This window comes from Bactrocera tryoni, chromosome 3, assembly GCF_016617805.1.
Source record: "Bactrocera tryoni isolate S06 chromosome 3, CSIRO_BtryS06_freeze2, whole genome shotgun sequence".
Classification (NCBI taxonomy): Eukaryota; Metazoa; Arthropoda; class Insecta; order Diptera; family Tephritidae; genus Bactrocera; species Bactrocera tryoni.
In genome coordinates, this window is record NC_052501.1 from 80944874 (window position 1) to 80968021 (window position 23148).

The 23148-nt window shown below is 34.5% G+C and overlaps 1 protein-coding gene across 1 annotated transcript; it reads left to right on the forward strand.

Annotated features, from left to right (window-relative positions):
* The first annotated feature begins 10450 nt into the window (after positions 1 to 10450).
* On the forward strand, positions 10451 to 22244 carry LOC120772923. Its single transcript, XM_040101822.1, has 4 exons — positions 10451 to 11718; positions 18996 to 20459; positions 20527 to 20894; positions 20964 to 22244. The coding sequence occupies exons 2-4, from the start codon at positions 19658 to 19660 to the stop codon at positions 21135 to 21137; spliced, it is 1344 nt and encodes a 447-aa protein (XP_039957756.1). The 5' UTR covers positions 10451 to 11718; positions 18996 to 19657; the 3' UTR covers positions 21138 to 22244.
* Positions 22245 to 23148: the final 904 nt, after the last annotated feature.

The following is a 23148-nucleotide window of genomic DNA, read 5'->3' on the forward strand; positions in this document are numbered from 1 at the left end:
TCCCCAAATTGAAATTGCGGCTCCGTGGAAACCGTTTTCAGTCGATCAAAGATATAGAACAAAGTTCGCTGAAGGAACTGAAGGGCATCCCAAAAAGTGCTTATAAAAAGTGTTTCGAGGACTAGAGAAATCGTTGGCATAAGTGTATTAGATCTGGTGGATATTACTTTGAAGGCAACAAAATAAATAAATTTTGATGAATAATTAGTAATTTTTAATTAAAATTTCTGGGTACTTTTTTGTCACAATATATACTATGTACATGTGATACATATTTATAAACAAAAAATCGCTAATTATTTAAAAAAACTGCGTACGCTTACCATAATTATTTTATTTACTTTGTTACTAAGTGTTAATGTGCCTTCATGTTGATTGGATTTTTCTAAGTATGTTCTTAATTATGATTAGTTACTAGCTTATCTCAGTAACAACGTTTATCAGCTGATTTTTGTTCGTAATAATACAATTAACAAAAGCTAAAAGCTGGTAACCATGAAATTTTCGTTATTTCTTCCTTTGCTAATGCTTTTATCGGTTTATATTTATGTTAATTTCTCTAATGTTCGTCTAAGTTATGACTACAGCGATATCATAACTTTTTTAATGGCCTTTTAGCATTTTTTTGTTTTGTACATAAAGCTGTTTGTTTGACATTGAATTTAATGCGCAAATCCTAGAGAAATGTATTTTACAACGCCCTATTTCTAGATAAGCGCTAGTTAGCTTGAAGTTTACTCGAACGAAAATAAATTATAGCGTTAGTAAATCTCTTATCAGTCGCCTAACTGCGTTGTTTTTAAGATTATTCATTCAAATTATTAGTTTTAGTTTGAATAGATGAATTTACAAAACCACCGTTTAGCGAGAGCTTTATAACTTTGGAATTTTCCGTAGAAATATATATGACTATATATGTTTTTATTTTCCTGATAATTGTAGCATTTAAGACCCATACAAAAATGTGCATCAATGTTGCTGCAGCATACATATGTAGAATAATGGGCGAGGCATTGGAGTCTGGAGCGAAGTACTTTCACACTTAATATTTCTAATATAGAGTAGTTTCATTTAGTTTTCCATCTCCAGCAGTAGTTTTTAAACGAAAACAGGTGCTGGAGAGTCTTCACATACCGTTTAACCAGTGAATATTCAGGATATTATAAGAAATTGGAGCGTTTATCGATAGCTAGGCTTAAAAGCTCGTATTGTTGCTATCGGATGGGATTTTGGGTGAAGCAATATCCATCGTTTTCTCATTTTTTTCTGTTCTCAGAGCTTAAGAGCATGGTTATTGGAAAGAAATTGGCCAAACTCATATCTATTTTGAAGAAAAAGAGCGATTTATCTCAAAGATTGTATCGAAAAGTTGGAAGATTGTTATAAATTCCCTCGATTGCATTTTGGTTGGGTTAGTTTAGATGCCTAAACAGATATCGCAATTTATCTACTATACGCAATCCTTTGTGAAGCGAAAAAAAAGAATTCCTGTGTTTGATCTTATAGGTGAGCACAACGCCTGGTGGTCAATACATTTTTTTACAGGCGTTTAATTTCTAAACCCACCAATTCGGTGAGTTGTCTGAAAGTATGAGCTTCCAAGATTTTAAGCCTTGATTTCAAAAACGCTGCAGGAAGAACGAAGTGTTGAGATGTTTCTACCTTGTCTTCATTCATACTTCTCCTGCAGCTAGCGTCCTGTAAAATTTCCAACCTTATAGCATGAAAGCCGATAGGACAATGACCTGTTATAAGGCCACAACTAGAGAAAAGGGCAAACAGCTAACTAGTTCCCTTGATCTTGGGCCAAAATAATCTTGCGACAGCGTATGAATCGATGGTAACCGAGCGCTAGGCAAGCTCCCGCGAGCCCAGCTATCAGGTGAATAAACAAAAAGAGGGAAGTACTGCAATAGTCAGCAATTGATACAGAATTTCTGATAACGTCAACGGGGTATTACCAAATCCCCCCCTCATGTTTGTTTCATCCGTCAAGAAGTTCACTGGTGTTTGGGGAGAGAAAAAACCGCCAGAGTGTGGTTTGCCAACTAAATGATCCAAAAGCCCTGGCATAAGGTCAAAGATGTGAGGATTTCTGAATGTTAAGACATATGTATGTCATTTAGAAACCTAGATTCTCTAAGTCTGATAGCAACTTTCGCGGCCATACACCAGTCTGGGATATCTAGGCGGGATATGTTATATACAAAGGGGTATTAATTGCCATGGTTGGAGTGGATCTTAGTTCACCACACATGCTGATAAGCGCCACTCGCCACACTTGCAAGTGTGGTCTTTTCTGCACACCAGCCAGCTTCCACCACACAAAGTCTCTATAGAACATAATGGATTTGATTATAGTGTCGTAAAGAGAGAACCATTTTCATTGAGAGATCCTATCTTTTGGCAATGGCTTCGCTACAGCAGTATAAGCAATCAATGCGTTCTTTGCTCTATCCTCGATATAAGGTTTCCATGTAAGCTTCATATCAGGAACGAGACCGAAATACCCTTAAGGGATTACATGCGTTTACGTTTAAAATCGAATTTTGTTTGTTGTCTTATAAAATTCGACAACTCTTCAAGAATATTGTCCTAAATTTTGTTTAGTTGATCCGAGTAATAGTTTCGGAGATACAGACTTGAGAACTTGTATGCTAGCTAGACAAAGTGCGTCGTCGCCGTACGCGTTTTTCTCGAGACTGAGTTTTTGAAGTCGATTGGCAAGATTTCTCGAGAACTACTCATCCGATCTTCATGAAATTTTACACCGGTCCGTAAGATACAATTCTTAAAGCCTTGAACGAAGAATTTTTTTTTCGATTACAACTATTTGAAAAATAATGTCGAGAAATTTTTACAAAAATTTTAATTTTTATGTAAAAAATTTTGCCAAAAATACAATTTCCACATTTTTTTCCTTCGTTAAAGTTCTAACTAAAACATGTATTTTTTCACTTTAAAAAATCCTTTAAAGAGCCAACGCGGGCGCATTTTTTTCCGAGGGGTCACCGGATGGTTGAGTTTAAAATATTTTTTTCCAAAAATTTGATAATTTCTTTGTTAGTAGTGTATGTTTGTAATAATAAAAAATTCTAACAAAATATTTAGTTTTTTATGTGAGAAAAATTTTTTTGAAAAAAGGCTGTTTTTTACCTGAGGAAACTCATGTTTATGCGAACTTTTCAGTCAGTCTTTTAGTAGCTTTGCCTTAGGTTTTCAATTATAACGCATATTAATGACTTTGTTGTAATTAATAACGACATTGCTGTACTGTATTAGGTCTGTGCGATTAGTAGCAATATAGGGCAATGCATGTTGATATTTAACCGCATTTCGAAATTTGATAATTACGTATTGAACTTATGGCCTTTAAACGGTTACAACTATTATTTTAACTATAATTAATTTATAGTTTGTATAACCTAAAAATAACTGCATACAAAATTAATTAACAAGGCCGTTAAATATTCTCTCTATTATAACATATACCAGAAAAATCAGAGCTTTCAGCTCAGATAAGACATACATACTTACATATGTATGTACCATATATATTTACATGGCAGTTATAATAGGCTTAAAGTGGGCACATGCCCTTATTTTGTTTAAAATTTCATACATATGTACAGTATGTGTTATATTTCATGAACATATGTCTGTATGTATGTATACTATTTGCTTAAATATGTCATACGATGTGACAATGTGTCAAAAGCATTTTACCTATTAAAATGTGAGTTAATTAAATTAATTTGAGTGGAAAATTTTGCACTACAAAAACACCAAAAAGTGCTGCGCATACTGTCAACATGATGATAACAAGAAACACACTTACATATATACACATCTAATTACATTATATACTCATACTGGCAATAAAGCTAATTCAATATTGACATTTTATGAGTTTGCGGTGTAAAATTCCCAAGTTTTTGCTGTGGAAAATGTATGCACTTCTCAATATGAGAAATGTACGCTTAGTTGCACTCATTATAGAAATTACTTAAATTACTTAGAACTTTGCTTTTGGCCCTAGGGGTTAGTTCCCCAAACCCTTCCACAAATTTCTTCGAACACAAATTGTTCTACGGCTACAAAAGTTGTTGGCTGAATGTAGATGGTTGAAGGCTCACCGTTGGCTGTAAGCGAACGTGTGGCGAATGACGTTGGTAATGCCAATATTTTAGCACTTGTTGTTGGGCGGTGTCACAAATGTCGCATGCATTAGACATATAGCCATTGGTTTACAGGCATGCATACTGACGTGATGAATGGACAAACATTTTAGACTAAAGTCGTTAAAGTCATCGTTATGGTTATTATAGTTGAGTGCGCAATATTTCCCCATTATTGAGCTCGAAGTTTTATACGTCAAAAGAAATTTGTTATGTGGGAGGGTATTTGTTCTATAGTCCAGATTTATCAACACATATGTACATGCATATGTATATATGTCACGAAGTATTAGCTACGAAATATTAGCTACAAGGTCGTGACTTACATATATCGATCAGTTTGTATGTCCTCTGGGAAAGTGGCGAGGTGGACAGAACCGCAGGGATTGGCATTGATGTGTCTAAACTAGATAATTGAATGGGAGGTGGTGTCTTTTCAAATTAGATACCAAAATCGCCTTCCGTTTACCAGATCGCTGCGGTGTCTTTCAAACGGAGATCACAGCAAACAAACAATGGAATATATTTATATATACAGATAGTCAATCGGCATTAAAATCACTTAAGTTTCCTAGGGTTTTATCAAAATTAGTGAAATAATGCCTTGATCTCTTAGTTGATCTAACATTAGTTGATCTAACATTATAATTCACGAGAAACCTGCAATGGGTTCCAGGGCATAGTGATATCCTCGATAACTGTTAGGCTGATGAACCAGGCACCACCCTAAAATTTGGCTCCGAAAAAGCGAAAAAGAGGGTATTTGCATGATTCTGACCACTCGTCGATATTTACTCGGCTAACATATTATAAATTTAGCTGAGTATCGGTGGAGTCAATCCCTGACTTGCGGAGTAAGCAGGCAAACGTGGCATGAATGAGGCCGCACATGCCGTCTATTAATATTCAAAAGGAATGATATAAGAACTATAGTCGGGGCACTAACAGGGCACTCTAATTGGCAGACGTGCCAGCAGGTACAACATACAACGACGATTGTAGCAGCTGTCAGGAGGTAGAAGAAGAGGAGACAGTAAAACATCTATGCAAGGCTCTGTACAGAAAAAGAATCACAATTAACGGTCGCGGGTTTTTGCATGACTTTTCAGGGGTTTCAAAAATAAAACTACATGTATTGATGAACTTTTTCAGAAGCACGGGCTGGTTGAGAGAGGCTCGATGCGATGGTACATTATCATCATGTAAAATCTAAGAATTCTTCTTCCACAATTCCGGATGTTTTCACGCAATCGCCTCAGTGCGGCCAAGTAGAACTCCTTATTGGCCGTCTGTCGCTCCGGATCAAATAAATAATGCACCAAACCACAAATATCGAAAAAACAATGAATATCTTCTTGATTTTTGAGCGGCTGTCGCGTGTTTTTTTTTGGTTTCGGCTCTTTTTTTTCCTACATTTCGATGATTGTTGACCTGTTTGCATGCCAATCTGATAAACCCATGTCTCATCGGCAATTATAACGCTCTCCATGAATGTGGAATTGGAATTCGCACGATCAAGCCTGTCCAAGGAGACATGTTTACGGTATTCTTTTTGAAGAAATTCAGCTTTATCGGAACGAGTCGAGCAAGAACGCGTTTCATATCCAAATTAATAGAGATTTTGTGTTCTCTTGCCACCTCTCTAACAATTGTCTGACGATTTTCAAGCACCATATCCTTCACTTTTTTAATATTTTAGATTATTTGTTTCATTTTTATTTATTAAAATCTTCGTGGCATAATATACTTAGTACAGGGTACAAGTTCTCTTGAAGTCGATAATAATGGATGTGGATAAAATGTGTCTACGTCATATTACAGACCAATTTATACATATTTATAGAGCTAATTTGCCATTACAAGTCAATTTCCACTCTTTTACTGCGACTGAGCGCTTCTTTCTCGAAAATTATTATATATTTTTCAAATTTAAGAATTTTTTAATTATATACCATACATACTTATGTATGTACGTACATTCAGCATAAATAGCCCGTACTTGTTTACATTTACGTGCTACATTATTACGAAAGCGCAAAAAAGTAAAAGCGAAAGCAGTTGCCAAATCAAAATTCAAGATTTTTCTATGCCATGCAGCTGACGTTGTCAAAATGCCTAGGGCAACGAAATTAGTGAATCGCATATTGTAATACAAAATAGTTTAATTATTTATTTCTGTTTGCATAATAAGTATACTGAAAATATACATATGTATGTATGTGTTTACAGAAGACTACATATACTGGCTTAACAGACTTCGTTTCCAACAATTGAAAAGTGGCGAATCGAACAACCAACTGGTATACAGTATATATACTGGTATAATAGATGGCATCCCTATCTTCGTATTCCTTGTAACGCCTACTTTTCACAGAAATAACCAATATATAACCAATATGTAACCAATATACATATAACCATTTTATAACCGAAACTCAACTTTTGTTTCAATATTAGTGATTTTTATTAAATCGTTTTTCCTTCGCCTATAAACTTATGAAAACACACATATTTATGTACATATATGTGATAAAACACACAATTTGACGTAAACATTTTGAAAAGTCATAGACTATTAGACTATTATAGAAACGTTCTGCACGAAATGCTAAAACTGAAATGCTCTACCATTCACACTAACAACACGACAAAACCAACAAAACTGAAAATAAAACTATGATGTGGTTAAGAATTTTTACAACAACACGATTTGTTTATAAATAATGCCTTAGCGTAAACAAAAATGTAGGCCTATGAAACTACATATACAAGGTGCGTCGGATGTGGTTTTTAACGGGTGGTCCAAGTAAAGGTAGCTTTTTCAATAGCCTTTTTTTGGCAGATTACGCGTGAGTCGTGTCAAGCTGTCATGCCGCTCGACGTTTCCAGAAAAAACAACGGTTTAGTGTGATTTGTGGACTGGTGGAATCATCGGGCCATATTTCTTCAAAAATTATGCCGGTGAGAACGTAACCGTCAATGGCGACCGTTATCGCGGCATGATAACCAAAAATTTTATGCTTGAAATTGAAGCTCGTGATCTCGGCGACATTTGGTTTCAACAAGACGGCGCCACTTCCCACACATCACATCAATCAATGGATTTATTTATGGATTCGGTGAGCAGATAAGTTCACGTTTTGGGTAGGTTGATTTGGCACCAAGATCGTGTGATATCACACCGTTAGACTTTTTCCTTTGTGGATATGTAAAGTCTAAATTCTATGCGGGCAATTCCTCTTCGATTCAGGCCTTGGAACGAAACATCACGCTTGACATTCGCCAGTTACCAGTCGAAATGCTCCAACGAATCAGCGAAAATTTAACTCAACGGATGGATTATCGGAGACGTAGCCACAGCCAACATTTGAAAGAGTTAATTTTCAAAAAATAAATGCCAAAGAATGTTCGCTCGAATGATAATAAACACAATATATTTGCAGTTTCTGTGTTTTTTCTTTAAAAAAGCAGGGAACCACGAAATGGATCACTCTTTTCATTACTTGCTAAGGAATAAAGTATTTTTTAGATTAAAAAGAGACACTCAAATATTGCTTTACATAAGTTCACTGTTATCTCGAACCGCCATTGTTTGCTATTGCTCTTCTAATTTCTATCGGCCACGCGGTAGTTGTATATTTGTCTAGAAGTGCTAACGGAAATGAGCCCTCACAGATAGGGAATTGCGCACTTAATTTAAACAAACATTATACCTATGTACATATACTTAGGTACATAATTGGCATATTTAAGATAAATTAAATAGCAAGTTTAATAAAATTGTTTTCAATTTAATGTGGGGGCTTGAAATTTTGATTTTTGTCATTTAAGTGAATTTTATTGATTTTGATAGAAAGTAAAAAAAAAATTTCTACGGAACATACGGACATATTGCTGCAAAGGTAAGAGTTCTTACTTGACACTGTTTAATAGGGATCCTTGCGGTAAGAAGACATAACCGAAACTGACATTAAGGGACTACATGGGTTTCCTCTGGTAAAAAACAGCGTTTTTCAATAATTTTTTTCTTATATAAAGAATGAAGAAATTTATTAGAATTTTTTATTGTTGCAAATATATAGGTACTATTAAAAAATAAATTCTGAAATTTTTGGAAAAAAATATTTTAAATTCGGTCATTGCGACGACGTTTTCGGTGACCCCTCGGAAATAACTCTTTAAAGAATCATCTAAAGTGAAAAAATATGTATTTTAGTTAAAACCTTAACTTAGAACTTGGACGAGGGAAAAAAACTGAAAATTGGATTTTTAGCAGATATTTTTTCGAAAAAATTATAATTTCGCAACATTTTTATTTTCAAATAATTTTAGTCGAAAAAAAGTCCAAGTTTTTAAGAATTGTAATTCAAAAACCTTTATAAAATTTCATGAAGATCGGTTGAGTAGTTCTCCAGAAATCTTGCCAACCGACTTCAAAAACACAATTTCGAGAAAAACGCGTTTAAAGACGGCGCAATTTGTCTAGCTAGCGTACAAGTTCTCAAGACTGTACCTCCGAAACTATTATTCGGATCAACTTAAAAATTTAGGACAATATTCTAGAGGTGTAGAATTTATTACGAAAATAAACAAATCGAATTTTTTTGAAACCCGTAAACCCATGTAACCCCTTAAGCTGTCCAAGTGAGATCATGGTTGGGATCGACCTCTTAGACTAGTCCAACTTAATACCATATATACGAGGTTACAGTATAAAAGTCACAACGGTCCGGTGTTCTAAGCTGTGCAAGTGAGATCTCGTTTAGGATGGAACTTTTAGACCAACCTAACCTACTATATTCGATGATTTTCAGCAAAAATATTTGCTACTTTCCCGAGTCTCGCAATACTTTTATAAGAAACGCCCCTAAGTTTGGGAAATATAAAATTATGTATGAAGGGTAACCCTTTGATGAAAACGTTTTTCTACAATTTTTTTTTAGATGTTTGTAATCGGCCTCCACTATAATGAGCCCATAATTGACCTGGATACAATTACATACTTACACATATGAAATATTCAAATATTGACAAACTAAAGATATTTTGAAATCAAAAAAATATGCATATTTTTCAAAATATATTTTTATCTTTTTTTACAGTGCGCGGCAGTGACGTTGGGACGGACAATTTGTCGACGTGTAAAAAGTACGAGAATTCGCAAATTTAATTTTATGAAGTAAAATATTTTTCAACACTTTGAATTTTGAAAAACAAAAAATTAATATTACTAAGAAAACCAATTAACAACAACAAAAATTTGTGTATAAACAACAACAATAATAATTACAAAAAATTGTGTATTAACTAAATAAAAATCAGCAACGAATTTCGAAATACTTGAAACATAAACAAAAAGTAAGTATTTCACAACTCGCGGAAAATTCGCCAAACAGCGCGAAAGTGGATAACTCGAAAAAGAAATCGCCTGTCAACACAAACATGCCTAACGAATTCTAAAGATAAAAACGGCAAGTAAATAGTGAAAACAGGTAATAAACATTAAAAACGTTAATAAAAAAGTGAACAATAGCCAAAAAACAGTAAAAAAGAGTTACGAGGCGCTTACGTACAAAAATTAAGTAAACAAAAAAATTCCAAAACAATAAAACAAGCAGTAAACGAAACGATTTTTATTTTCGCACAGCACTACGTCAGCTGCCGGAAAGTGCAAGCCGTTTGGAGTGCAAACTAAGCAATTGTCGGATATTGCGACTCCGAGCCACGCTGCGCCTATCAGCAGACCATAGACAAGCAGTCAAGCAGCTAAGCCGTCAGTCAGCTGTTTACGACGCAATAAAGGTTTACAAATACAATAACATATATGTATGTGTGTGTACATTTGTATGTATGAATGTGTATGCATTTAGAGCGGCGAAATATTTATTGTGATTAAATTACCTGTGCAGCAGGCACTACACGCCGCGTAAATTGTCTCCTAACCCCGCTGTCAGCACTGACAGCTGTATAACTGTCGTAAATCGACGTTACAAACTAGCGTAGTGGCACAATAAAGCCATAAATTGGGCTGTAGAGACGTCAGCGGCGTAGACCTTCAAAGCCAAAACACAAGCAACAGCATAGACAACAACAAATACAACAAATATCGAAAAGCAAACTTTTGTTATCGTGCCACACAACTAATACACGTACATACATATACATATGTATGTATACGTGTGACTGTGACAGCGACAAAGCAAAAAATAACAATAAACATAACAACAACAAAAATAAAAATTAAATATAAAAGAGAAATAAGAAATAAGAAAAAAACTAAAAAAAAATCAAAATAAAAATAATACAAAATAAAGTAAAAATATTTTACTAATAATCAAAGCAGCACACAAACAAAGCGCGGCATTAGTTGTACATTAGCGCAAACAGATATACAGACATACACACATTCAGACAGATAGACCTAGTCTGATAGCTGGCATTCGCCACTCGCCGCCGATCATCGGCTCTATATATATGCGCTGGCACAGCTCGTAGCCACAGATCGTACGTATTCTGATCGTCATTTAATGTGCATAGCAAATTGCCAACAATTCAGTCGTCTTTTGACTTTTGTGCGGATAACTACCGAGCGAACAAGGATCACAGTGCATTGAGCTACAAACAAAAGGAGAACAGCGCCCAGAGAGCCACACAAAAAAACAAACAACAGCAGCGACAGCTACCAGCGTTAAACCGTTCCAAATCGCCAAGTAATTTGGATCGTTAGAATTTTCTGTGCTGAACGGTGCAAAGAAACCGTTTTCCAATGTCGATTAATTCGCCAATACACACAAACTCTGACCTGATTTAAACAGGCAAAAAGCAGGCAACCAATTCGTATAGCAGTGCGTGTTAAAACAACAACAACAACAGCAATTAGAACAACGCCACACATAAAGGGTGTTGTTTTTCGTTTCCGTTTCGTTTTCGAAAATATTATCTATCAGTTTCGTTTTGCGTTTCTCGTTTTTCCTTGTTTTTTTTTTTTAACTGCGTTTCGCTCATTTATACTTCGTGTTGAGCCATAATTGGAGAGGAAAAAAAGTGAGTGTAACACAAAACCTATACGCAAGTGCGGTTGCAAAGCAGTTTTAGCAAAAAATCACGTGCAATTAAGTATTTACTACAAAAACACAGCGCACAACAAAAACAAGTTTGACATAGTAAACAAACAAGTGACTCATTGGAACCAAATAGGTGTCGACAGCACTTAAGTCTTAAGTGAAGCCAGAGACTTCCAGGCAAATCAATCTTGTAGACTACTAAAGCGTACTCTCGCGCTCTTATATATAGCCAGCCAAACGTTTGCAGCGTCGATCAGTCGTTAGCGAGCAGTTACAGACGATCGTGTGTTGCGAAACGTGCGTTTAGCGCGTTGCAAAGTACAAAACAAAAAACACTTTTACGTTTAATTTAATCACGTTTTCTGTGCAAAACATAATAAACAATATAGAATTGTTGCGTATTAACGGTGGTGCACTCAAACAACAATCTGAAGAAACAAAGAATTTAATTTATCCGGGCTTTGGCCGTTGTATGGGTAAGTGAATTGGTGTCAAGCGGAGTTTAGTGTTACTTAAGTTATATGTATGTATGTATGTTTGTATATATTATATATAATACATGATTGAATTTCGTTAAAACAGACGCTAGTTAATTTAATTTAATTAGAAAAAAAAATGTTTTAATTTAAAATAAAATTACTAACAGAGAAAAATTTAAAGTTCGAAGGAACATAAAAATATAGTATTTGGAAATTAATAATTTAAAAAAAAAATAGTTTTAACTCCATTTAGTGAAACATAAAAATAGTAAAAAAATTACTAAAAAATATTTATATATAATAAAAACTAGTAGAGAAAGTCCAGGAGTTTGAAAAGACAAAAAATGATAAAAAAATATTGAGAAATTAATTTTTAAAAACAAATTATAGTTTCAAGCCAATTTAGTAAAATATAAAATTAGTAAAAAAATACTAAAAATATATTAAAATTAAAAATACTAACTGTCGGTAATTCGAATCGACAAAACAATAAAATATTTTTTTGAGAAATTATTGTTAAAAAAAATATTGTGTTAAACCCTTGTATTAAAAAAAATAGTAAAAAAGTATACTAAAGAATATATTAAAATCAAAATACTAATAGAGAAAACCCAGGAGTTCGAAGAGATATAAAAATACAAAAATTTTCTGAGAATTAATTTTTTGAAAATATTTAATTAGTAAAAGTAAAAATAGTAAAAAAGAATTACTTAAAAATATATTAAAATAAAAATACCAACACGATAAGCCCGGAATTTGAAGAGACAATATTAAAATAATTTTTTGAGAAATTTAAGTTTATAAATACATATAGTATATTATTATTATTATTTTAAGACCAATTAAAAAATCATAAAAAAGTACAAAAAAAAAATACTCAAATAATATTAAATAAAAATTTTAAACACGAAGTTAGAAGAGACATAAAAATAAATTCTTGAGAAATTAATTTTTTTGAGAATAATTAGTATAAATAAAAATAGTAAAAAAAGTAAAAAAAATATTAAAAAAGAATAAAAAATACTAAAAAATATATGAAACTAAAAATACTAACAATTTAAATACGGAGTTAGAAGATACATAAAATTATTATAATTTTTTGAGAAGTTAATGTTAAAAAAAAATATAGTTTCAAACTCATTTAATAAAACATAAAAAAAATTCTGAGGTGTTATATTTAGATTTAGAAATTTTAGTATTAAAATATTGAAAAAATATTGAATTTTTTGAAAACATTAATAGTTTTTAATCCGATATTCATTCAAACGTATTCATTTGGATTTAAAAAGATTATCTTCAAGTCTGCTAAGTGAACTTCAGTCATGTACTACATACATATATGTATATAGTATAAAACATAAATATATTATAAAAAAGTATATTTAATTATATATTGTGGTTTGTGGTTTGAGTATTTATTACACATACAAATTTTTAAATTTCTTTCCAAAGTTATAGCTTCAATAACATACATACATATGCATGTGGTCAAAACAGTCTAAGAGAATGTTCTTTTTCCTCTGAAGTCAATAAGCTTTCATTTATATATCAGGGTTGATAATTTATGAGCCCAAAAATAATAATAGCATGAAACCCACTGGAAAAGAAAGAAAATAAAAAATAATTTATTTTTCGATCTGAGGTTGGAAGTGGAAGGAGTTGTTGATTTTTTACGTGTAAAAAATGGATTTCCTCGATTTCCAGTAAAACTAACAGTCCTATGGAAAATACAAAATTATTTATTTTTGTAGCTTATTTTACTTAATAATGTAAAATGCTCAATAACTTTCAATCGAAAACTCTCATGTCTAAATATTTCCTTTTTCTTAAGTCAGTAAGTAGTAGAAATCTCTAATTTTTCAACATTTTGTTGTAAAAATCATAAATACGTTATTGTTGTAATTTTTCCTAGAAATTATTAAACATTCTCTGATTTAAAATATATAAATATTATTAAACATTCTTTAATTTAGGAAACGCAAAAATGTAGACTATAATGCCACGCAATATCACTAACACCGAAAAGCATGCTAAGCTAGTCCTGCTCACGCTAATATTACGTCATACAGACTATATGGATGCGAGCAAAGTTCTCGGTGGTAATAAGCCACCATTTTGAAAATGAACGCAGCGGCATAATTGCTTTCCGTTTCGATTTCTGACATTTCGTATCCTTTCACCACTTCGAAGTAAGACCTCTCATATAGATATTTATTTCAGTAAATGTACACGAAACCGTTATAAATTCCCCCAGCTTCATTATTTTACTGCCGGCAAATGTCCAAACGAAATATTTGATCAATTAAATGCCTTTGCAGCCATTACATTTCTGACAAATAAATAATTGATTTTAATTAAATGGCCATCAAACAGGCAAACCAGCTGTTTTAAATTGCTGAAAGCAAGTAAATATTTTTGCAGCGACGCAAAATTAAAGTAAAATAAAGAAAAATGTTAACTACGGCTCTAACAAAGCCATAACACCCTTCAGAGGTGCATTTTTATGGCACTAAAGGGTATAAAAGGAACTTAGTCTTGATTTTAATCGAACAGTTTGTATGGCAGCTATATGCTATAGTGCTCCGATCTGAACAATTTTCAGAGATATTATAGCGATATCTTGGCTAATAGTCTGTGCCAAATTTTGTGTAGATATCTTTTCAAATAAAAAAGTTTTCCATATAAGGACTTGACTTTAATCGGTCAGTTTGTATGGCAGCTATATGCTATAATAGTCCGATATAAACGATTTGTTCGGAAATTGTGGAGTTTCTATGGTGAAGAGTCTGTGCCAACTTTAGTGAAGATATCTTGTCCAATAACAAAGTTTTCTATATAAAGGCTTGTTTTAATCGGTCAGTTTGTATGACAGCTATATGCTATAGTAGTTTGGTATATGCTTTTCTAAGAAATTTTGTAGATTCTTGGACTGATAAGAACGTGTGCAAAATTTCGAACCAATTTCTCAAAAACTACAGGACTGATTCGGGTATATACAGATTGACAGGCACGTAAAAGAATAAGCTACTCACATAGTCACGCAAATCATTTGGCTACAAATATATCAACATATGAGTATACATATACATATATATATACATATGTACTCTGAAGGATTTTCGACTTTTCCTTCTGTATCTTAGAAACTTCATGGCAAACATAATAAGCACTGTTTAGGGTATAAATATTAACTGGGAAAAACTGTTAGCAAGAAGGCACACAAAGAACTAAATTTATGGGAAAATAATGTTTTTTCCGAAAATTGAATTCTTCTATAGTTTTCCATCGCATTTAGTGAAACATAAAAATAGTGAAAACAGCATTTAAAATAGAAATTTTTAATATTTGCTTTAAAGACCATAATACGTGGCAAACGAGATACAAACAGTCACAACATGTACAAACATATGTATGTATTTATTTTCATAGGGGTCTATAAAGGTATTTACGAGGCAGTTTTATTTTTATAGTTACCACAAACTCATACGTACATGTGTGTGTTTGTATGTATTTGCACTAAAATTTCTTTTTACTCGCTGCTCGCCAATATTTCTACTAGCGGTTAAATAGTAATTTTGCTTGGATACTCAATATCTATATATATACATACGTATGTACATACATATGCATACATATGTATGTATGAGTATGTACGAGTATGCAGTTGTAGCTATGCAAACAGTAGAACTATTTGCAATTACTATAAATATTATTGCTGTGAAAAATGCGTTACCAGGCGCGTTGAGCGAGTATCAAATGAAAAAGCTTTTATTTATTGGCACCTACGCTTATTCAACTTTTATTTTTTGTATGTAAATATGTATACATACTTACATACTATATATGCTTCTCTGTGTGCGTTCGTATATTGCTTTCATATGTATGTATGTATGTCAATCAATTTGTTCAATCACTCGCGATGGTCACAGCGAAACAGATGCGTGCAAGAGAAACCGAAATGAAGACATTTGAGTAGCGACAGATTGTATTATGTATTAGAAAATATTTGCTTAGACTTATACACGAATGTTTAGTAGAACAAATTACGAATTTCAATTTCACGTGACCTCCATCTGGCGTTCACATGCACAAGTATATGCTTGATAAAGTAAGCATGCGTGTGTGGCTGAGTGCTTTAAAGGTCTGCAGTTTGATATGTAGGGGTTTTTATAAAGAAATATTTGGGTACAAAGTTTACTTGCTTTTATACATACAAACATATGTATATGTATTGATGTACATATATATGCGTGTAAGTGTTTGTGTGCTTGCGTATATTTATTAAGCAAACATTAATTACTGACTATTTTATTTATAAATCTACAAACCGTACATACTTATGTATGTAAGTTGTGTTTTCTCTTTGCTTCTCCAGCGCTCATGAATCAGCGTGTATTTTCTCTAATTTAATTACAGTAGTTTTTTTTTACAGAAATCATATTTAGCAAGTGATTCACAAAGCTTTTAGCACACATTCGCGAGAAATTCAGGAAAAACAAGTAGGAAATACATATGTATGTATGTATTAATGACGTTTGTTAGTGGCGCTAAAATATACATAAATATGTACACATATGTACACATGTATGCATGTGTTGGCCCGCATTGTAATGCTTTTAGAGCTGACGTAAATTGAAAACCCGCTGCAAATATCTATTTCTAACAGTTTTCAGTGCGTTAAAAAAGAAACCATTGATTATTGGAATTCTGATTATTGGATCTTTGTACGCGTGGGCGCAGACATTAATATTTATTGTCAAATAAAAAAGTTTGCTTGATTTTGAACGTTCACTTTGTATGACAGCTATATGATATAGTGATGCGATTTGAAAAATTTTTTCGAAGATTGTATGGTTGCACTAAACAATAATACACCCCAAATTTGGAAGAGATATCTTGTTAAATAAAAAGTTTTCCATACGAGAACTTGATTTTGATCGTTCACTTTGTATGACAGCTATATGATATAGTGGTCCCTTTTGAACGATTTGTTCGAAGATTGTAGTGTTGTCTTGGATAATAATCTATGCCAAATTCCGTGAAGATATCTTCTCAAATAAAAAAGTTTTTCATACAAGAACTTGATTTTGATCGTTCACTTTGTATGACAGCTATGTAGTATATGATATAGTGGTCCGATTTGAACGATTAGAGTTGCTTTGGACATGAAAAATTTCGTGAAGATATCTTCTCAAATAAAAAGTGTCCCATATAAGAATTTGATTTTGATTGATCAGTTTGTATGACAGCTATGTATATGCTATAGTAATACGATTTGGATCAACTTGTTCGAAAATTACGGGTAGCTTTGGACAATAACATAATGTTTCATATAAAGATATGATTTTGAACCTCGAGCGATATTGACGGTTCCGAGAAAAACGCAGCTTCTTAAGGAGAAAAGCTCCTGCCTAAAATCTCAGCTCGATATATCAAAAACTGACTAGTTCGCGTAAACACAGAGAGGGGTATCTAAAACGACTCAGCTCCTCAAGCCGATCATTTACACACTTTATAGCGTCTCTGTTGCTTTCTTCTGGATATTAGGAACTTCCTGGCAAATTTACAGCGCAAAAAATTATTTAAGGTAACCTAAAAATCTCTAAAGATTTCGATGTTCCCTAATAACTTAACTGAAAACTAGAACTGCTTGCAAATTCTACCTAGAAATATGAATACAAAGTGCACATTTACTGCAATTATTTTCTAGACTTTACAAAGTTGTATGAATTTTATTGAAATTTATGATTCTCTACATACAAAAATAAACCAAAAGTATTGTAAACATTTTACCAAGTGAACGACAGTTGGCATGCCCCATTCTATAGCATTTTTCTAGCATTGTACGCATTGGAGAACGGCAGCCAGCCAGCTAAATATGCATCTTCATTAAGAAATCTCAGTGCGCGTCAAAGCTACATATTTGAGGTCATTGAAATTTCCCAGATGTTCGACTGTATGGCCTCAGCGACATACATACATACATACATATGTATATACGTATGTACATATGTGGATATTGTTTAGGGTAGGGTGCGAAATTGCTTCTCTTCGCTACTCTCACGCGTCACATTACGGAAGTAATAAAGCTATTAAAGTACTATTGTTTGCTTAATGGAAATGAAAAATGACAGCTACGGCATTTTGTCTTCAAGAAAGGAAGATAGCTGCACTGTTTAGGGATTAGGTTAGGTCGTAGGTTGTCATGCTCAACAGATTGCGTCTGAGTGGCATCCGCCATTCTAATTTATTATTTTGCACCTAAAATCTTGTTGTTATACTAAAATAAATATATGTTAGGCAATTTTTTTTCATTGAGTTCTATAAACAAACAATGATAAGAGATCAACAACAAAGCATGATCACCTGATGCAATGTTGTAGGCTGCAAACAGCAGTCAAATCGGAGGAAAATAAACCTGGCAAACATACATATATGTAGCATAGGCTTGTCTTAACAACCCAAAAATTTCAATAATTTGCCAAAAATTGTCAGATCTTTTCGAAAGCTTCCACATAACCTTCCCGTAAGCCTTAAGTAAAGCAAAAATTCATAAACTGGATTCCTGTTCTAAGTTTACATAAGTGCACATAAACGCTTTGCGGCAGCGTCAAGATGACGGGACTAGAACCATGCATCGCGGTGGGGTCCCACACTCTTAAGGAGCTGCCTGGTGTCGGCACGGAGGAGAGACTGGAGAGATAACAGCACTGGCAGCAGGCCATGCTAAGCTGCTTCTAGGAGGGTACAACCTCTCAAGGTTTAAGAAAATAATCAACCTCCCTCGTGACAAATTTCGCCTCCCTGTCGTGCTCCAAACAGGGCACTGCAGGCTTAGGAAGCACATGACCATAGTCTCTTGCGCAAACAGCCGATGCTGCGACATGGGACTGGAAACTCCAGTATCCTGATTCTTGATTGTCCGCCAATTCGCAAAAGCAGGCGTACGGTCCTAAGTTCCATCTACGTGGACAAGGGTCACATCACTTTAGTAGCGCCCAGCAGGCTCTTCGAATTATTTAGGATGCTGGACCTAGGTGACCATATGTGACATAAGAGAGAGTACAATATACCCTAGGGCACAGTAATACCTCATTATTAACTATCTATCTATCTAGACATAAAGATACAAAATAGTTAAAGTACTCAAACCACATTCCGGTTACTATTCGCAATATATATACTGCACTATACTACACATTCAAAATTATATATTTCCTACCTATCAATAATAATAAAAATTTGTATTTCATTATTTTTTCGCCTACACACAGAGCTTTCTAAACAACCATCGTATTTTGGAGACGAGCCGGACCTCCTGTTCAAAAGCGCGCAGGGCCGGAATAGTCTATTTTCTTCGTGTAACGGTGCTGCAGCCGCCTCCGCCGCCGCTCCAGCAACCGCTGCCGCTACAGCTACCGCTATTCCATTAACAAATAACGCAACAGCCAAAATTAATCTAGAAACCTCATTAAATGATTGCGAAAGTGGCTACGTGCCAACGGTTGGCCGTTGGGGCGCCGAATGGCCAAGTTGACTCGCCGAAGCCAGCCTGGTGCGATGTGGCGCCGCCGCCGCAAGCACAACAGCTGTTGAAGCAGCTGTTGTTGTTGGCTCCGGCGCCGATGCCGGTCCATCGGCGGGTACGGTACGAGTTGGATTGACTACGAACACCGTTCCTGTTCAAGATAGACCACAAACCAACAACGGCCAACGAATTGTTGTCGCCCAACAGCAGCAATGCAACGTGGACAACGGCAACAAGGCGTGGTCGACGGACAACCACCATGATGTTGATGAAAGCCATGTGGATGATGACAACGACACTGGTGGACGACGCGTTACAAATGGTTACGATGCAGTTGGTGCAGCCGCAGCAGCAGCAACAGCCGCAACAACAACAGTTGACAGCAAAATTAAAAATGTTGAGAACAACATGGTGGAAGCTGTTGTGGCCGGTGCCATTGCAATTGACTCCGATACGATTGGAAACATTGACAAAGTGGATAATGTGACATCGAATGCATCAATGGAACGCTGCTCGAACATACGTAAACTACTTGAGGAGCAGCATCGCAAATGGTGGCGCAACCAAATGCACGGCCAACAAGAATGGTGGGCCGATGAGGATAGCTACAATTTAACTGCATTCAATCAAATCAATGGAATCTGGCCACTGGGACATCCGCTGCCGTTGCCCGATTGGGCAGCCGGTTGTGATGATGAATACGCCAAAGGCGTACTACATTTCGATTCGGTTTGGGAATATGAAGATCTAAATGCGATTATTGAGACGAAATTACATCGTATGCTCGAGGAGACACATTACGATACAGTTAACTTATTTGTGGACTTTTATCGCGCCTTCAAGCGTACACGTCGCTCGGATCTGAAGTCGTTCTTCCAATTCTACGACTTGCCCATAAACCGGCGCCATCACATGTGTGTCTCATTGGCTATGGAGATAATGACACGCATTATTGAGATCTTTCCAGTGCTACAACATTATTTGTATTTAGTTTCGTGCGAAGAACAGGTCATGTCGCAAAGTGACTACATTGAAAGCACCGATGAAGTGGGTGGTTTGAACTCGCCGCATGCCAACGTCGAAAAGGAACACGCTATGGTTGCTATGAAAATATCGATTGCCGGACGTGAAGGTGTTATGATATTGGATCCGGGTTATCACATCGGACGTGCCGTTACCGTGATGTCTGACCAAATGTACCCACATACAGGTAAGTAAAAGCAGTGTGCCTAAATTAACACACATTTTTTAACAAATCTATTCACAATTTCGCACAGGTTGGTTCACACAGTCGAAGGAAGCGCGTCTGCAACGTGACTACTGCTACAACTATTGTTTGCAAAACAAGAAGTTCGTTGAATGGATGGAACGTGAAACACGCGGCGATGAGCAATCATTCAAATCATCACTCATCTACGTCGAACAGCCCTATGTGACGGCGATCGATGTGACAGTGCGTCGCAATCTGGTGTATAACTTCCGCTCGCTGTTGTCGCGTGACGCCAAAGGACGTGTGTTCGCGGGCATTTACCTACCGGTTGTGCCAAACTGCAACGAGTCACATTTCACCCTCTTCTATGATGGACCAAATGATCAGCGCATAAAAGTGAAATTCATGTTCAACGTCTTCAAGAACCCAGGAAAGGTATAACCGTTGTGCTAATGAGTTACTCGTTGCATTATTTCACACATGTATGCATTTTTTTATTTGCAGATTCCCGATAATGTGCAGCAACATTTGTGCAAATTGGCACCGCAGTTAAATATGAAAGAGAAGGAGCTCACCGAACTCTGTAAATCCTTAGCCGATGTCATCAACGATCAAGATTTCATACAACAATTATTGTCCATTAATGAGGATATCGGCGTTATGTCAGCTGAAAATTGACAATTAAAGGATAAAAAGGTCGATGCTAACCTAAAAGGTGTGGAAGAACACAAACCACCTAACGCAAATGGCACGACTGCAATTACAACGTCAACAGTGGGAGCTCATTCGAGTGTCAGCTCGACATAAACTTAGATATTTTCTCTGCAACTTAATTATTCCTCATTTCACACTTATAAAGAGTTAAAGTAGAACAAAAATAACAAAAAAAAACATATATAAGCAAGAATTCTTCATAATGCACTTAGATGAAACAACAAAATTAAAGCATGAAAAATTAAGTATATACAAATATACGGGGTTACTAGTTTACTGGTAGTTTGACGACATTTATTCTTAACTTAAAACAAAAATTATTCCACACATATAAACAAGTTAACTCCAATAAAAAATATTATGTACTATATACATACTATATGCAAAGTACTTGAGAAAACAAATGTCAATCTTTAGAGATTATTTAACACTATATACACAACCATTAGAATGTTACAATTTGTATTCACACAGCTAAAATATTTTTGCTCATTTAATTGTTTAGTTAATTCTCATTTGACTACTGCTTCACTATAACGGTGGATATCATGTCTTGCTACGCTAGTTTTAACCACTTAAATACTTACATATATAAAGAAATTGTAGCAATTGTAAAATGCGTGCTGCGCACAGTTTAGCCAGTTATTAATATAAAATAATGTGCAATTTTTTCAAATAAGCAAATACTAATTGCAACAGTATCACAAGTACATACTTATATGTATAGAGCAAATGATATGTGAGACTTTTAAACGCAAGCTTGTAGCCGCATAACATAAACTTAAACACAAGGACATGATATTCCTAAATAGTAAATGAATTTTTGTGACTCACCACTAGACTCTACCTATGCATACACCCGCTATAATATTATATTATTATTGTAATGATCATTCTTTAATTTAGTGTTTTCAATTAAAGGCAAATATAAGAAGAAGAGAAGAGGCGGAATAATGTGGAAAATTATTGTTTAAAAAATATACAAGACCATATATTTAAAACACTTATGTAACGTAGCTTATATATATATATTCTATGCACGAAATAAACTTTACTTTGACAAAAATAAAATGTTCTCTAACTAATGTTGAAGGATGGGTACAGCGGCATTTGCAATATGACTGTAGACAAGATGGTTTAATAAAAATTAAACAATATACGCTAAATTTAGCTGCACCGGAGCTTTGTTGTTGTTGTAAAGAAGCCTTAACCTTAACGGGTACATTTCTTATAGCATAAAAGAGTATAAAAATATTTTTACCTTGGTTCGAATCAATGGCAGCTATAATATACCGATCTAAAGAATTTATTCCGAGATTTAAGCTTGCCTTGGACGATAATCTGTGCCAAATTGCTTGAAGGTATCCTGGCAAATAAAAAAGTTTTCTATACAAGTACTTTATTTCGAGCGATCGTTTATAACCTATTCAGGGCATCACAATGAGGTGTGAAAGCAGTAGATGCGCATTGCTGTGATTTACCAAGAGGATCGGTTGAATATGGTTGAATATGCGTAATAGCCAGGAAACTATATCTCTGCGTCACTTTCACATTTCATACAAATATTTCTAAATCAATAATATTTGTTTTAAATTAGCTAAACTTACCTATCACACACATCACAATTTCCATTTCCTCCATTGCATTATATTTCCGCCGGGAGAATCACTAATTTTGCACGCTATTAAAAAGAATATGTAAAACTCACTTAATAAAATTCTTTTACTTACATTTCAGTAAAAATATGTTGAAGCACAAAACACAACACTTTAGTAATTGATAGTTACACAATTTTTTACCAACCATTCATTAAATACGCAATTTTTTAATAATTTTTTAGAATTTCCTCTTCCAACTGACGCGTATCCCCGAAAATATAAAAGCGGAATGGTATCCGAGCGACATCTTACGTTTCATGCAGCAAAAAATATGCTGACGTTTTCCTTTTGACAGCTACCTCTCATAGCAGCCAACT

Coding starts and splice junctions, on each gene's coding strand:
- LOC120772923 (XM_040101822.1), top strand. CDS start 19,658: ATGGTGGAAGCTGTTGTGGCCGGTGCCATTGCAATTGACTCCGATACG. Junction 20,460..20,526: donor CCAAATGTACCCACATACAG/GTAAGTAAAAGC, acceptor AATTTCGCACAG/GTTGGTTCACACAGTCGAAG. Junction 20,895..20,963: donor TCTTCAAGAACCCAGGAAAG/GTATAACCGTTG, acceptor TTTTATTTGCAG/ATTCCCGATAATGTGCAGCA.